Source organism: Dreissena polymorpha, chromosome 3 (assembly GCF_020536995.1).
Source record: "Dreissena polymorpha isolate Duluth1 chromosome 3, UMN_Dpol_1.0, whole genome shotgun sequence".
Classification (NCBI taxonomy): Eukaryota; Metazoa; Mollusca; class Bivalvia; order Myida; family Dreissenidae; genus Dreissena; species Dreissena polymorpha.
In genome coordinates, this window is record NC_068357.1 from 34,322,091 (window position 1) to 34,337,900 (window position 15,810).

At 36.2% G+C, this 15,810-nt stretch overlaps 1 protein-coding gene across 1 annotated transcript in view; it reads left to right on the plus strand.

Annotated features, from left to right (window-relative positions):
• The window catches only part of LOC127873637 (E3 ubiquitin-protein ligase HECTD3-like), a 54,046-nt gene that overhangs the window by 22,384 nt on the left and 15,852 nt on the right, over nucleotides 1–15,810 (plus strand). The window contains exons 8-11 of the mRNA XM_052417525.1: nucleotides 138–219; nucleotides 6,069–6,145; nucleotides 13,615–13,773; nucleotides 15,331–15,499. Of these exons, the coding sequence (XP_052273485.1) occupies nucleotides 138–219; nucleotides 6,069–6,145; nucleotides 13,615–13,773; nucleotides 15,331–15,499 (487 nt within the window). The remainder of the gene's footprint in view (nucleotides 1–137; nucleotides 220–6,068; nucleotides 6,146–13,614; nucleotides 13,774–15,330; nucleotides 15,500–15,810) is intronic.

The following is a 15,810-nucleotide window of genomic DNA, read 5'->3' on the forward strand; positions in this document are numbered from 1 at the left end:
CACAGGTATTAGGCCCCTTTTTGCTAGAACAGGGCTTCATTTTAATAGACTGTCCAGAGTCAACCAGGGATATGTGTGAATATCAGGGACATTGCGTTTGTTAGTTTCTATACCAAACTTTTTTGTTATCATTACAGGTTTATGGAGATTGTTGACTGTGTGTTGTTGTACATTGTGCCAGCTTGGGAATTCTCTATAGGATCCTACAGTTCACTAGAGGTATGTTTGCCTATTGTATTAATTGATCCATGTACTTATAAAACTGAGCATTGTGCATATGTATCAAGTGTCTTCTCAGCCTGTGCAGACCGCACAGGCTAGTCAGGGGCGACACTTTCCCAGACCGCACAGGCTAGTCAGGGGCGACACTTTCCACTTTTATTATGTATTTTGTTATAAGGATTCCTCTTCTTAGCAAAAGTCCAGATTAGACAGAAAGTGTTGTTCCTGACAAGCTTGTGCAGTCCAGTTTTTACAAAACTTTATCAATTTGAAGATGAAAGCGTACTTTGTAACAGACTGAATCTGATACGTTGTGCATTCTGTGTCTAAAGGTGTTTTATTTACTTTGGAATCACTTAAGTAAGTTTGCACAATTCAAATTTTGTGCAATTGTAACGCTGTAATATTTTCCCATCCTTTTAAATTTGTGCTTTTTAAATTAAATTTTTGAAACAAAAATGGTACAAAATAGGTATTGATTAATTGTTGTTATGTCCTGTCTGTCCAAATGCCTGTGAAATAACCAATTATGACAGCTTTTTTATTGAATATATTGTATTGTTCTGTCTAAGGTTAACTCTTCCAGTGCTGGAACCAAAATTTGAAGGCCTTTGCAAACAGCTTGGATCCAGATGAGACGCCACAGAATGTGGCGTCTCATCAGGATAAAAAATGTTTGCTATTTTGATAGTATTCTTTGAAAAAAATCAAAGAAAATGCTAATTTTAGAAATTCAGCAGACGACATTTTGGCAGACGACAAATTTCCCAGCATGCAAAGGGTTAAAACCCGCAATGACAGAGGTCCTGGTCTAATTGAGGTTGCTTAATGAGATGTAGAACATAGATAATAATGTTTATCACATCTTGTCAAGCCAGGGTTCTCGCAAGTTGGCGAAGACAGCAGGGAATATTAATTTCACACATTAATTTCATGAAGGCGAAATAACATCTCCCCCTATAAATGATTTACTTTGTGCCAGACATTGACTGATTAAAATCAATTAATGCGGAGTATTGGACACAGGAGAATTCTCAGTCATAAGTTGCCCCATTTACAGGTCATGTAAAGTTGAACATTCAAATGAACAGTCAGGAGCTATAAGAGTTCTTAAAATTGTCCATATATGGTGCCTAGATTAATTGCCTTGTGCTGGCTACAAATAACTATGATTCAGGACGTACGCGGCAGTTTAGTTTCACACAAATATTGTTTTACTGAAACACCGGTTGCGAAATAAGTGCAATATATTTCGGATATTCGGGTAAAAAAGAATGTAAACAATGTAAGAACAAAAGAACAACAAAACATGCTGAAAATGAACGCAAGGTACAAAAAATGGACAGTTTTTGTTCCTGAAAATGAAATACCTTTGATATGCCCCTTGAAAGGGGCCGTCCAACAGATAAAGTGTTGTATCGACGCGAAACGATATTTTGGGAAACTACGAGGATTGCTTATATAGGTAAAAAATACATACACTCTCAATATGAGCGTGGATGGTGGAGTGATATAAGCGGTAGGCTTTTTACTCCAGGAATCCAGGGGTCAGTGGTTCGAGCCCTGTTGAGGGTTACTTTTTTTCCTTTTTTAGCTCATCTATTTTTTGAAAAAAAATTATGAGCTATTGTCATCACCTTGGCGTCGGCGTTGGCGTTGGCGTCCGGTTAAGTTTTGCGTTTAGGTCCACTTTTCTCAGAAAGTATCACTGCTATTGCATTCAAACTTGGTACACTTACTTACTATCATGAGGGGACTGGGCAGGCAAAGTTAGATAACTCTGGCGTGCATTTTGACACAATTATGTGCCCTTTTTATACTTAAAAAATTGAAAATTTTGGTTAAGTTTTGCGTTTAGTTCCACTTTTCTCAGTAAGTATCGATGCTATTGCGTTCAAACTTGGTACACTTACTTACTATCATGAGGGGACTGGGCAGGCAAAGTTAGATAACTCTGGCATGCATTTTGACAGAATTATGTGCCCTTTTTATACTTAGAAAATTGACAATTTTGGTTAAGTTTTGTGTTTAGGTCCATTTTATTCCTTAAGCATCAAAGCTATTGCTTTCATACTTGCAACACTTACTAACTATCATAAGGGGACTGTGCAGGCAAAGTAATGTAACTCTGACTGGCATTTTGACAGAATTATGTGCCCTTTTTATACTTAGAAAATTGAAAATTTGATTAAGTTTTGTGTTTAGGTCCACTTTATTCCTACAGTATCAAAGCTATTGCTTTCATACTTGCAAGATTTATGAACTATCATAAGGGGACGGTGCAGGCAAAGTTATGTAGCTCTGACTGGCATTTGGACGGAATTATGGGCCCTTTATACTTAGAAAATTTAAAATTTGGTTAAGATTTATGTTTTGGTCCACTTTACCCCTAAAGTATCATAGATATTGCTTTCATACTTGGAACACTCACAAACTATCATAAGGGTAAAAGGACAAGTTGCATAACTCTGGTTGTCATTGTTATGGAATTATGGCCCTTTTTTGACTTAGTAACTTTTAATATATGGTTAAATTTTGTGTTTCGATCCACTCGAAGTATCAAGGCTATTGCTTTCAAACTTCAAATACTTACATGCTATCATGAGGTTACTGTACCTGGCAACTTGAATTTTACTTTGACCTTTGAATGACCTTGACTCTCAAGGTCAAATTATTAAATTTTGCTAAAATTGCCATAACTTCTTTATTTATGATTAGATTTGATTGATACTTTGATGAAACTACTCTTACCTGACATACCACAATAGACTTCACCCAAACCATCCCCCGTGCCCTCCCCCCCTCCCCCTCCCCCCCCCTATACACCCCTCTTCACTCCACTCCTCCCTCCTTTGTGATTGAAAATGAGAGTCCCTTCACCTTTAAAAAGAAAATAGATGAGCGGTCTGCACCCGCAAGGCGGTGCTCTTGTTAAAAATTGTATTCTTGTTTTTTTTACTGGAGATTTTTAGTTCAAATGTTTAAATTTATCAATATAAAGCATTTTAAGTATTTAATGACAAGCTTCAATACATGCCAAAATATGTTGGACGGCCCCTTGAATATATTGTATACATCATGTTTTCAGTTATTTACTGTATTATTCTCCTTTTACTCATCTTGCTACACATAATTCGTGTTTTCATTTACATTTAAATCTACATTTTAATTGGCATACAGCAATACATGTACTAGTATGTTTTTTGACCTGCACCATGTACATGGCTTTCACTGTGTTTTAAATTGCATTTTAATACCTTCGGTAAAACTGCATTTGTGAACAAACGACATCGATGACCTATTGTTTTCTTTTTATATTTGTATTAAGTTATAACTCATTTAACATTTAGGTAAATTTTGGAAAAAATCTAGGTGCAGGAAGGCACTTAAAAATGCCTTTAATGAATTTTATTCATTTTCATATGTGAAATTCTGTTGTTTTTGTTTATGTTTAAAAATTGATAAAAAACATAAATCAATCGATTGATGTTATGTTTTTTTTAATTTACAGTCTAATTAAATCAGTATTACATATTTTGTGATAAATAGAGGTTGTTTTCAACACTTTTCTCAGTAATTTACTCTAGTTTTTATGTTATTATTGTTATTATGTTATGTTATTGGTGAATTGTTCTTGTTCTAAAATATGCTTGTTGTTCAAGTGCGAATTTAAAAAATGAACAACAATGGTGACACATGATTTTTTGATTTTTTTTTATCCACAACAGATGGTTCTACTTAAATACCAAAACTTATCAAAGTCTAGGTGTAGCAAAATTTGCATTAAAACTGCCGCGTACATCCTTAAGCAAAGTTAAATGGCCCATTATAAAAACAATACTCAAGAATGATCAAATGGGAAGAGGTAACCTAGCTTTGGCAATAAATATGGGGCTCATTTACAGGTCAGATTGGGAATCTCTGCTGTAAAATGAGATTTTAAATGAATGTTTACTTTAAAACAAATATTTTTAACAAAATATGAATTTGATTTAACGTTGAATTGCTTAAAATTAACAAGGAAGTTAAAAGACTCTGAACATTACTGGCTTGTTACAATTGAAGTTTATTTGATACACCTGTTCAGGAAAAAAAAAAAAAGTACCATCATTATCAACAATCGACCAGAAATAAGAAAAATGTAGGTTTTATACACTTAACATGTGAAACAAGTGAAGAGATGATTAAACGCTGAACAAAAACCACTTATCCTTTAAGTTGCCGCAAAATATATGTAAAACTAAGATCTACGACGCAAATGTACCATTTCTCCCAAAGATGTTACCATTTCTCCCTATTTTGGCTTTAGGGAGAAGTGACTTCTTTCTAAATTTTGAGCCTAGCTAGACCCCTGCAAACTGATGTAATATTTCAACCTGTGAATTTTCAACTTAACCTACTATGCTTCCAAATTTATACAAACGTAAATTACTCTATGTTCTCTGAAATACAAAGTGTTTTAATTTAAAAAGTATTCACTTTCCTTGAAGCGAACGTGACGTTTGACATGTCAGCAATCATTTTGAGCACTTTCTAGCAAAATAAATTATTTCTATTACAAACACATGCAATATTATGGTAAAATATATTTTGTTTACATAATTTTTAAATATATTGGACAAGTAGTTATATTATTCAAATACTCCTGTTAGTTTTTTTCCTATATTTATGCAATTGAAACTTTTGCTAACTGTACAAGTAATCTTTTTTTTTTTACAGCTTGCATAAAATATTTAAAATTCATACAAAACACTTGATTAATTTTTAAATTGTCAAAAGACATTTTAAGAACTATGATCTCCTGTACATGGATGGAAAAAGTGTACCCTGACAAACTGATTAATGGTAGAATCTGTAAATATTTACTGTGGTCATAAATGTGTGTAATGGCGGAAGGGATAAAAGCTGTAAAAAAAAAAAAAAAAAATTCCTTATGTGTGTTTTTTCGTTCAAATTTTGGGCCTCCAAGGGGACCCGTTCCCAATGGAAAACATATATATTTTTCCCTAATAGGATCCAAAAAATCCCAATTGAAGGTTTATAAAAACAATATTAAAAAAATACAAATCAATCTCAACATTTAGTTCATTTCCCATCCAGCTCTATTAACCCTTTCAGTGCGGGAACCGAATTTTAAAGGCCTTTGCAAACAGTTTGGATCCAGATGAGACGCCACAGAACGTGGCGTCTCATCAGGATCCAAACTGTTTGCTATTCTGATAATATTCTTTGAAATTTTTTTGAAGAAAATGCTAATTTTAGAAATTAAGCAGACGACATTTTAGCAGACAACAAATTTCCCAGCATGCAAAGGGTTAAGTTAAACCTTAGTAAATATTCGAATCACGTTTATTCTCATTTTTTAAGCATTTGTTAATAAAAAGATAGCAACACTTATTTCCCAATTTAAGCCAAAACAATGTGATTTTTCACAATCCAAAGGGACCCGGTCCAATCTCCAAAATGGTGAAAAAGCTGTCGTTTAAAATTAGTGATTCCACAGTATAAGTTATATCATTTAATTAACCTGATGAACAGAAGGAAAAGTTTATTTTATGATATTATGATTTTAATTTATGTGGACGTTTTACAAAAGAAGACAATCCAAAGTCAGGAATTAGGAAGTAAAAGTTTGTATATGAAAACAATCCAAATACCCTGACTTTGCAACTAGATGAATAATGTAACAACATTACCAACAAATACGTGAGGATTTAGGGAAATATATAATACTTTGACAAACCTACATATACAAACCTTTCCTTTATGTGCCCTTGTTGCAATAGTCGAAAACAAACAATACTTTATTTTCTGGCTCAATACTAGTGTGGTGATTTCTTTTTCAGTTTGTCCGCCAACTGTTGCCGCTTTCAAAGAAAAGACTCACCTTAATTGAAACATGCTTAAAAGAGACAGCTCTTAAGTGAGTAACTTTTCAACAACATATATGCTCATGTGCATAAATATATAGCTAAAGAAACTATAGCGTACAGTTTATATAGTATTGACAGACCTGTACGCTGAAGCGAACCCCGTATTGAAAGTCAACCAGAGTCGTAACATATTTATGTCACGCTATAAATCAAAGACAGTTCATTTTCTTGGATACATTTCTTCATATATTGGTGAATGAATATAAATAACTGCATCAAGGATTATTTTAAGGTTCAAATGTTCCAAATGCATCTTACAATAGATGAAAATAACTCTCATCAGACTGAAATTCACAATTTTGACGCCATTGTCGCTTTGTCACGTGACGAGTTGTCATTTAGATACTTTTGGATCGACCTTGACATTTTTTGCTGAAATTGTAAACATAACTTTCGTTTTCTGAAATCTATTATTTGTGATTAACAACTTACGTCTGGTGGATTAAAACACTGATTTCAATGTGAATTTGGTAATTTTAATTAGTTTTTACTTTGAGTTTGTATTTACACTACAAAACAAGCAAGAATAATTTAAAATACCGGGAAATGTCATTCTGCATTTGAAAACACTTGAGCACATGGTAATGTTACTAAAAATAGAAATAACATCATATGACCATGAAATCTCGGGAGATTCGCATTTCAATCATGTCTGTTGCATCGCTGTTTTTCTCGATATGTTAGAGCAGAAAAGATAAATTTTAAATGTTTTAGGTAGTATTTTGTGAAAGAATATATCAATTAAATGTAAAAAATGTCAATCTTTCCGATCAAGTGGCTGATTTGGGCCGATAACTGCATTTAAAAGCTGTTTTGGACTGGTCTTTGTTAACTGTCAACTTTTCGGGAATTTCTGGTTGACTTTCCTAACGGGGTTGGTCCATAACTTTAATGTCGCGCCAGTCAAAAATCATAAAAAGCGACTTTTAAAGTTATGGAAGCCAGAACTAATAAATATATGAATGTTTTGGATTTATTTAGAATTAATCAATCAAAGGATTTTTACTAAGTTATTTAATGTTAGTTATTTCTTAAGCAGTTTTTTTACCCATGTGTGATATTAATGATCTGGATGTCAAACCAGCTGAGACAAAAATCATTTTCATAATTTCAAACAATGTTATTCTAAAAGGTCCCCCCCCCTTGTAATATAACTTTTCTTACCTTGTTCATAATTCTTGTTTTTAGCTCACCTTTCACAAAGTGACATGGTGAGCTTATGTGATCGTGTGATGTCCGGCGTCTGTTGTGTGTGCGTGCGTGTGTGCGTGCGTCCGTCCGTCAACAATTTGTTTGTGTAGACAGTAGAGGTCACAGTTTTCATCCAATCTTTATGAAATTTGGTCAGAATCTTTATCTTGATGAAATCTGGGTTGGGATTGTATTTGGGTCATCTGGGGTCAAAAACTAGGTCTCTAGGTCAAAAACTAGGTCACATAATAGGTCAAATAATAGAAAAACCTTGTGTAGACAATAGAGGTCACAGTTTTCATCCAATCTTTATAAAATTTGGTCAGAATGTTTATCTTGATGAAATCTGGGTTGGGATTGTATTTGGGTCATCTAGGGTCAAAAACTAGGGCACTAGGTAAAAAACTAGGTCAAATAATAGAAAAACCTTGTGTAGACAGTAGAGGTCACAGTTTTCATCCAATCTTTATGAAATTTGGTGACAATGTTAATCTTGATATAATCTGGGTTGGTATTGTATTTGGGTCATCTTGGGTCAAAAACTAGGTCTCTAGGTCAAAAATAGGTCAAATAATAGAAAAACCTTGTGTAGACAGTAGAGGTCACAGTTTTCATCCAATCTTTATGAAATTTGGTCAGAATGTTTATCTTTATATAATCTGGGTTGGAATAGTATTTGGGTCATCTGAGGTCAGAACTAGGTCACTAGGTCAAATAATAGAAAAACCGTAAACAATTTGTTTGTGTAGACAGTAGAGGTCACAGTTTTCATCCAGTCTTTATGAAATTTGGTCAGAATGTTTATCTTGATGAATTCTGGGTTGGGATTGTATTAGGGTCACCTGGGGTCAAAAACTAGGTCACTAGGTCAAATAATAGAAAAACCTTGTGTAGACAATAAAGATCACAGTCTTCATCTAATCTTTATGATATGTGGTCAGAATGTTTATCTTGATGAAATCTGGGTTTGGATTGTATTTGGTTAATCAGGTGAGTGATTTAGGGCCATCATGGCCCTCTTGTTAATTTGGTTTAGCCATGTCCCATGCAGACCATGTATTTTTCCAAATTATGTTGTTAGTTTTTCATATTAGGTTAGTAATATTAAATGATATCAAGAGAATAAACAAGGCGCTAATTTAATTTTAATGAAGCATTTCTAGCTCACCTGTCACGAAGTGACATGGTGAGCTTATGTGACCGTGTGATGTCCGTTGTGTGTGCGTGTGTGCGTGCGTCCGTCAACAATTTGTTTGTGTGGACAGTAGAGGTCACAGTTTTCATCCAATTTTTATGAAATTTGGTCAGAATGTTTATTAGCTCCACTGGCCAGAGGCCAGCGGGGCTTATGTCATTTTCCTGTGTCCGTCGTGCGTGCGTACATGCCTTAACTTTTTATCCCCCGCCAGAGGCGGAGGGATATTGTTTTGGCGTTGTCCGTCCGTCCGGCACTTTTGTGTCCGGAGCCATATCTTGGAAGTGCTTTGGCAGATTTCATTGAAACTTCGTATGAGTATATATATATGCATAAGAGGATGATGCACGCCAAATGGCATTGTACATCATCTGTTAAAAACAGAGTTATGGCCCTTTGTATCTTGAAAAAATGCTTTTTACTATAGGCACTTTTGTGTCCGGAGCCATATCTTGGAAGTGCTTTGGCGGATTTCATTGAAACTTGGTATGAGTATTTATATATGCATAAGAGGATGATGCACGCCAATGGCATTGTACATCATCTGTTAAAAACAGAGTTATGGCCCTTTGTATCTTGAAAAAATGCTTTTTTCTATAGGCATTTTTGTGTCCGGAGCCATATCTTGGAAGTGCTTTGGCGGATTTCATTGAAACTTGGTATGAGTATATATATGCATAAGAGGATGATGCACGCCAAATGGCATTGTATACCATCAGTTAAAAACAGAGTTATAGCCCTTTGTATCTTGAAAAAATGCTTTTTACTATAGGCACTTTTGTGTCCGGAGCCATATCTTGGAAGTGCTTTGGCGTATTTCATTGAAACTTGGTATGAGTATATATCCCCCGCCAGAGGTAGAGGGATATTGTTTTGGCGTTGTCTGGCTGTCCGTCCGGCTGTCCGTCCGTCACTTTTGTGTCCGGAGCCATATCTTGGAAGTGCTTTGGCGTATTTCATTGAAACTTCATATGAGTATATATATATGCATATGAGGATGATTCACGCCAAATGGCATTGTACACCATCTGTTAAAACCAGAGTTATGGCCCTCTGTCTTAGTTTTAAGTTATTGTCCTCCGTCCGTCCATCTGTCAGTATGTTCATCCATCCGATTTGCACCCATCCTCAAACAAAGCATATGTTGCGGGGGATATCAATTCTACGAATTTGCTTGTTCTTTAAACATCTTCTTCTCCTAAACTACAAGTCCAATTCTGACAAAACTTCTCACAAATGTTCCTGGGGTGAACCTTTTTCAAATTTGTTGAAATAATGCCCCTGGGGTCAAATTTGACCCTGCCCCGGGGGTCACAAAATTGAAAATTTACTTTTATAAGGCCTATTTTGTGAAAACTTTCAAAATCTCCTCCATAACCATTGGGCCTAGGGCTATCAAATTTGGTATGTAGAGACATCTAATAGTCCTCTACCAAATTTGTTCAAATTATGCCCCTGGGGTCAAATTTGACCTTGCCCTGAGGGTCACACAAATGAACATATGCTTATATAAAGCCTATTTTGGTCAAACTTTAAAAATCTTCCTGTCCATAACCATTGGGCCTAGGGCTACCAAATTCAGTATGTAGTGACATCTTATAGTTCTCTACTTAGTTTGTTTAAATTATGCCCCTGGGGTCAAATTTGACCCTGCCCCAGGGGTCACAAAAATGAACATACGCTTAAATAAGGCCTATTTTGTGCAAACTTAAAAAATTGCTTGTCCATAACCGAATGGCATAGGGCTACCAAATTTGGTATGTGGTGACATCTAATAGTCCTCTTCTAAATTTGTTCAAATTATGCCCCTGGAGTCAAATTTGACCCTGCCCCTGGGGTCACAAAAATGAAAATATGCTTATATAAAGCCTATTTTGTGCAAACTTTAAAATTCTACTTGTCCATAACTGTAGGCTCTAGGGCTACCAAATTCCGTATGTAGTGACATCTATTAGTTCTCTACTTAGTTTGTACAAATGATGCCCCTGGGGTCAAATTTGACCCTGCCCTGGGGGTCACAAAAATGAACATATGCTTATATAAAGCCTATTTTGTGCAAACTTATAAAATCTTTCGGTCCATAACCGTAGGGCCTAGGGCTACCAAATTTGATTTGTAGTGACATCAAATAGTTCTCTTCGTAGTTTGTTCAAATTATGCCCCTGGGGTCAAATTTGACCGTGCCCGGCGTCAAAAAATTAACATATGTTAAATAAGGACTATTTTGTGCAAACTTTAAAAATCTACTTGTCCATAACCGTATGGCATAGGGCTACCACATTTGGTATGTAGTGACATCTTAGAGTTCTCTAACAAATTTGTTCAAATTAAGCCCCTGGGGTCAAATTTGACCCTGCCCCGGGGGTCACAAAAATGAACATATTATTATATAAAGCCTATTTTGTGCAAACTTTGAAAATCTACTTGTCCATAACCATCCGGCCTATTTCTACCAAATTTGGTATGTATTAAAATCTTAAAGTTTTCTACCAAGTTTTTTCAAATAATGCCCCTGGGGTCAAATTTGACCCTGTCCCGGGGTTCACAAAAATGAACATATGCTTAAATAAGGCCTATTTTGTGCAAACTTTAAAAATCTTCTTGTTCATAATTATAGAGCCTAGGGCTACTAAATTTGGTATGTAGTGACATCTAATAGTCCTCTACCAAATTTGTTCAAATTATTCCCCTGGGCTTAAATTTGACCCTGCCCCAGGGGTCACAAAACTGAACATATGCTTATATAAAGCCTCTTTTGTGCAAACTTTAAAAATCTTTAAGTCCATAACCATTGGGCCTAGGGCTACCAAATTTGGTATGTAGTGACATCTTATAGTTCTCTACCAAGTTTGTTCAAATTATGCCCCTGGGGCCAAATTTGTATATAAAAATGCTCACCCTTCCAACTTTAAGCACCCAGTGGGACGAGGGATAGAAAGAGAATGTCACATGCTTAAGTACATTTCAACCCATGAGCATTGCACGCTTTTTTCGCATTCAAAACAGTGGAGCGATACAGGGCAATCATGGCCCTCTTGTCTTGATGAAATCTGGTTTGGGATTGTATTTGGGTCATCTGGGGTCAAAAACTAGGTCACTAGGTCAAAAACTAGGTCACATAATAGGTCAAATAATAAAAAAACCTTGTGTAGACAATAGAGGTCACAGTTTTCATCCAATCTTAATGAAATTTGGTCAGAATGTTTATCTTGATGAAATCTGGGTTGGGATTGTATTTGGGTCATCTGGGGTCAAAAACTAGGTCACTAGGTCAAATTATTGAAAATCATCAACAATTTGTTTGTGTAGACAGTAGAGGTCACAGTTTTCATCCAATGTTTATAAAATTTGGTCAGAATGTTTATCTTAATGAAATCTGGGTTGGGATTGTATTTGGGTCATCTGGGGTCAACAAATAGGTCACTAGGTCAAAAACTAGGGCAAATAATAGAAAAACCTTGTGTAGACAATAGAGGTCGCAGTTTTCATCCAATCTTTATGAAATTTGGTCAGAATATTTATCTTGATAAAATCTGGGTTGGGATTGTATTTTGGTCATCTGAGGTCAAAAACTAGGTCACTAGGTCACATAATAGAAAAACTGTCAACAATTTGTTTGTGTAGACAGTAGAGGTCACAGTTTTTATTAGGGATGCAAGAGGTTAACCGGTTAACCTACCTAAATGACCGTTTAACCAGTTACATTTTTGGGAAAAGGTTAATCTGGAAAAATAACGCTTTTTTCTTGGAAAAATGTTTTCTCTTTTTCATTGTGCAGTTCGTATGATTTTACGTTTTGTGCGCGACATATTGCCAATTTTTGCTGGCGACTAGTAAGAACAACATACCTCACCATCGACGGTAGTCAATAACGTGTGAACAAACAAGGCAATAGAGCAATAAATAAATACCTTTGTGGAAACAAACAGGGGCTACGTTTTGATTATTGGCTCTTTTGTTTGTTTAACTCGCGACAATTTAACTAGTGAACTGCTGTTAGTGGGGGGCTATTAGCGAAGACACAATTGACACGTGTATCAAACTCGCGATCCAATATAGTTGAGAATTATGGCTTATTTTGATGTTTTGTTAACCAATATCCAACACTGATTGCTCGCGAAAATAAAGTACCGCTATAAAAAGGAATAGTTTTATGAATAATCGCAGTGGTAGTTAAAATCTTGTTGAGTTAATGTATTATTTGTTCTATCAGAAATGTAAATAATTGTTAGCAATTTACGTCATCCACGATGTCACCGCTACCGTCTGAGGCAAGTTTTATTAAAGAAAGCTTACAGTTAACTTAATTTAATAAATACACATTTATTACTAACTTAAACAGAATAAACCATGAAACACACCATTTGTGAGCAATACGACGCGAGATTGGGATTGTATTTGGGTCACCTGGGGTCAAAAACTAGGTCAATAGGTCAAATATTAGAAAAACCTTGTGTAGAAAATAGAGGTCACAGTTTTCATCCAATCTTTATGAAATTTGGTCAGAATTTTTATCTTGATGAAAACTGGGTTGGGATTGTATTTGGTTAGTCAGGTAAGCGATTCAGGGCCATCATGGCCCTCTTTTTTATGAAGAACATCTGTGGGGACGAAAAATAAATATTTTCTTACAATTTAAGCAATAAGTTATTTAAACATTTGATTTTGGCCTCGCTCTGAGAAAATCAGGTTTAATACAGGTGTATAAAGTGTTGTCCCAGATATAGGGTTTAATACAGGTGTATAAAGTGTTGTCCCAGATATCGGGTTTAATACAGGTGTATATAGTGTTGTCCCAGATATAGGGTTTAATACAGGTGTATAAAGTGTTGTCCCAGATATCGGGTTTAATACAGGTGTATAAAGTGTTGTCCCAGATAAGCCTTTGCAGTCTACATAGGCTTATTAGGGACGAAACTTTCAACCTATTTTTTTCCCTGATAAGCCTGTGTGAACTGCACAGGCTAATTTTGGACAACACTTTACCAGATGCATTTAACCCTGTTTCCCCAATTTGCGGCTAATTTTTAATAATATTGTCGCTAATATCAAGATGAACACATTTTCCCCCAGATGGCCGCCGGACATGCCAAAGTTGTTCATCAACCGGCGCACTGCCATGGAGCACAGGTGTGACCCAGCAGCTGACCCAGAGTACAAGAACTCCATCTTCATGCAGATCTATGAGGGCCTGAAGCCCCGCGACAGAATGTCTAAACCACTGAACTATCGGTACTCACAGTTTTGTACAATTTTGGGTAGCACAAAGCCTTGAGACAGAATGTCAAAAACAATGAACTATCAGTACACAGAGTTTTGTACAAATTTGGGTAGCACAAAGCTTGAGACAATGTCAAAACCACTTGACTATTGGTACAGAAAGTTTTGTATGATTTTGAGTAGGATAAAGTCCAGATACAGAATGTCTAAACCCCTGAACTTGGGAGTTATGTGTGTATTTGGCTAGCATGTTAATTTACTGTGTTAACGTAAATGATGGCATAACATTTTGAACTCCAAGCTTGTTGTTTGTGCAGCATTTAATATAGACTTCATACTAAACTTTCTAACAGTTTTAAAGCTGTATTTTGTTTAAATAAGAATTTTATCAAATAAAAATGTCAAGGGAATGATAATTTACACCATCAAGTTATATAGTCCTTTCCCTAAATATTGACACAGTTAAAAGCTTTTGTTTTTAAGACCTTCTCTTAAAAAAATATCAAGCACAGATATAAAAAAAAGCCTTATTGGTCAGTTTCTTTTAGACTTAAGTTGAAAAGTAAATAAAAAAGAAATTATTTAATATGAATCTTGCCTTTTGATTTGAATTGAAATAATGCATTGCATCTGATTTTAATCTAGATATGAGTATTGCTGTGGGAAAAGAGGGCTTAATGCATGTGCTTTATTTAGTTCAAGTGTTGTATGGGATAAGCCTGTGCAGACCGTGCAAGCTAATCAGGAACAACAATCTACGATTTTTGCTTAGAATAGACTTCCTTAAAATGAAAAATACAATAAAAGGCAGAAGTTTTTACGCTCTTGTATTTTACCCTGTTTCCCAGAACAAGGCTTAAATAGCATGTGTCTGTACAGGCCTGTTGCCACATGTATGGTGTGTCTGTACAGGCCTGTTTCCACATGTATGGTGTGTCTGTACAGGCCTGCTGCCACATGTATGGTGTGTCTGTACAGGCCTGTTTCCACATGTATGGTGTGTCTGTACAGGCCTGTTTCCACATGTATGGTGTGTCTGTACAGGCCTGTTTCCACATGTATGGTGTGTCTGTACAGGCCCGTTTCCACATGTATGGTGTGTCTGTACAGGCCCGTTTCCACATGTATGGTGTGTGTCTGTACAGGCCCATTTCCACATGTATGGTGTGTCTGTACAGGCCCGTTTCCACATGTATGGTGTGTCTGTACAGGCCTGTTTCCACATGTATGGTGTGTCTGTACAGGCCTGCTTCCACATGTATGGTGTGTCTGTACAGGCCTGCTTCCACACGTATGGTGTGTCTGTACAGGCCTGTTTCCACATGTATGGTGTGTCTGTACAGGCCTGTTTCCACATGTATGGTGTGTCTGTACAGGCCTGTTTCCACATGTATGGTGTTCTTCTTTTGTTTTAAAAAAGTCCCTTTAAGCAAAGATCTCGTTAAGGGGGAATGCGTCATCCCTGATTAGCCTGTGCAGACTGCACAGGCTGATTTGGGATGACACATTAGGCACATGCCTTAAGCCCTGATTCAGATCAAGAATCAAATGTGTCCATTTTTCTTTCAGCTGGTCGTCCCGCTATGAACAGTGGTGGGAATGTAAGTTTGTGTCCGAGGGGGTCATAGACCAGGGCGGGGGGTTCAGGGACAGCATGTCTGACCTTTCCGAGGAGCTGTGTCCCTCTTCCAGCGAGGGACTTGTGCCTCTGCCATACTTTATACGCTCACCAAACCAGGTGCGTGGAGACTTTCTTAAGAATGTTTAATTTGACCGTCTACTAGTGTAATTGCTTACTGGAATGCAATGAAAGAAGATATGAGGGGCCAAATGGTGAACGCTTACTGGTATGCAATGAAAGAAGATATGAGGGGCCAAATGATGTACGCTGGCTTTTAAAATACGATTCAAATAGCAATGTCCTTTAGTCGGTACTTTATATGCTCCCCAAACCGGGTGCATGGAGATTAACTTTTGAGTCCAGCGAGTGCCCTTTTATACTTTATATGCTCACCAAACCAAATGTGTGGGGGTTTGATTTTGAAATTT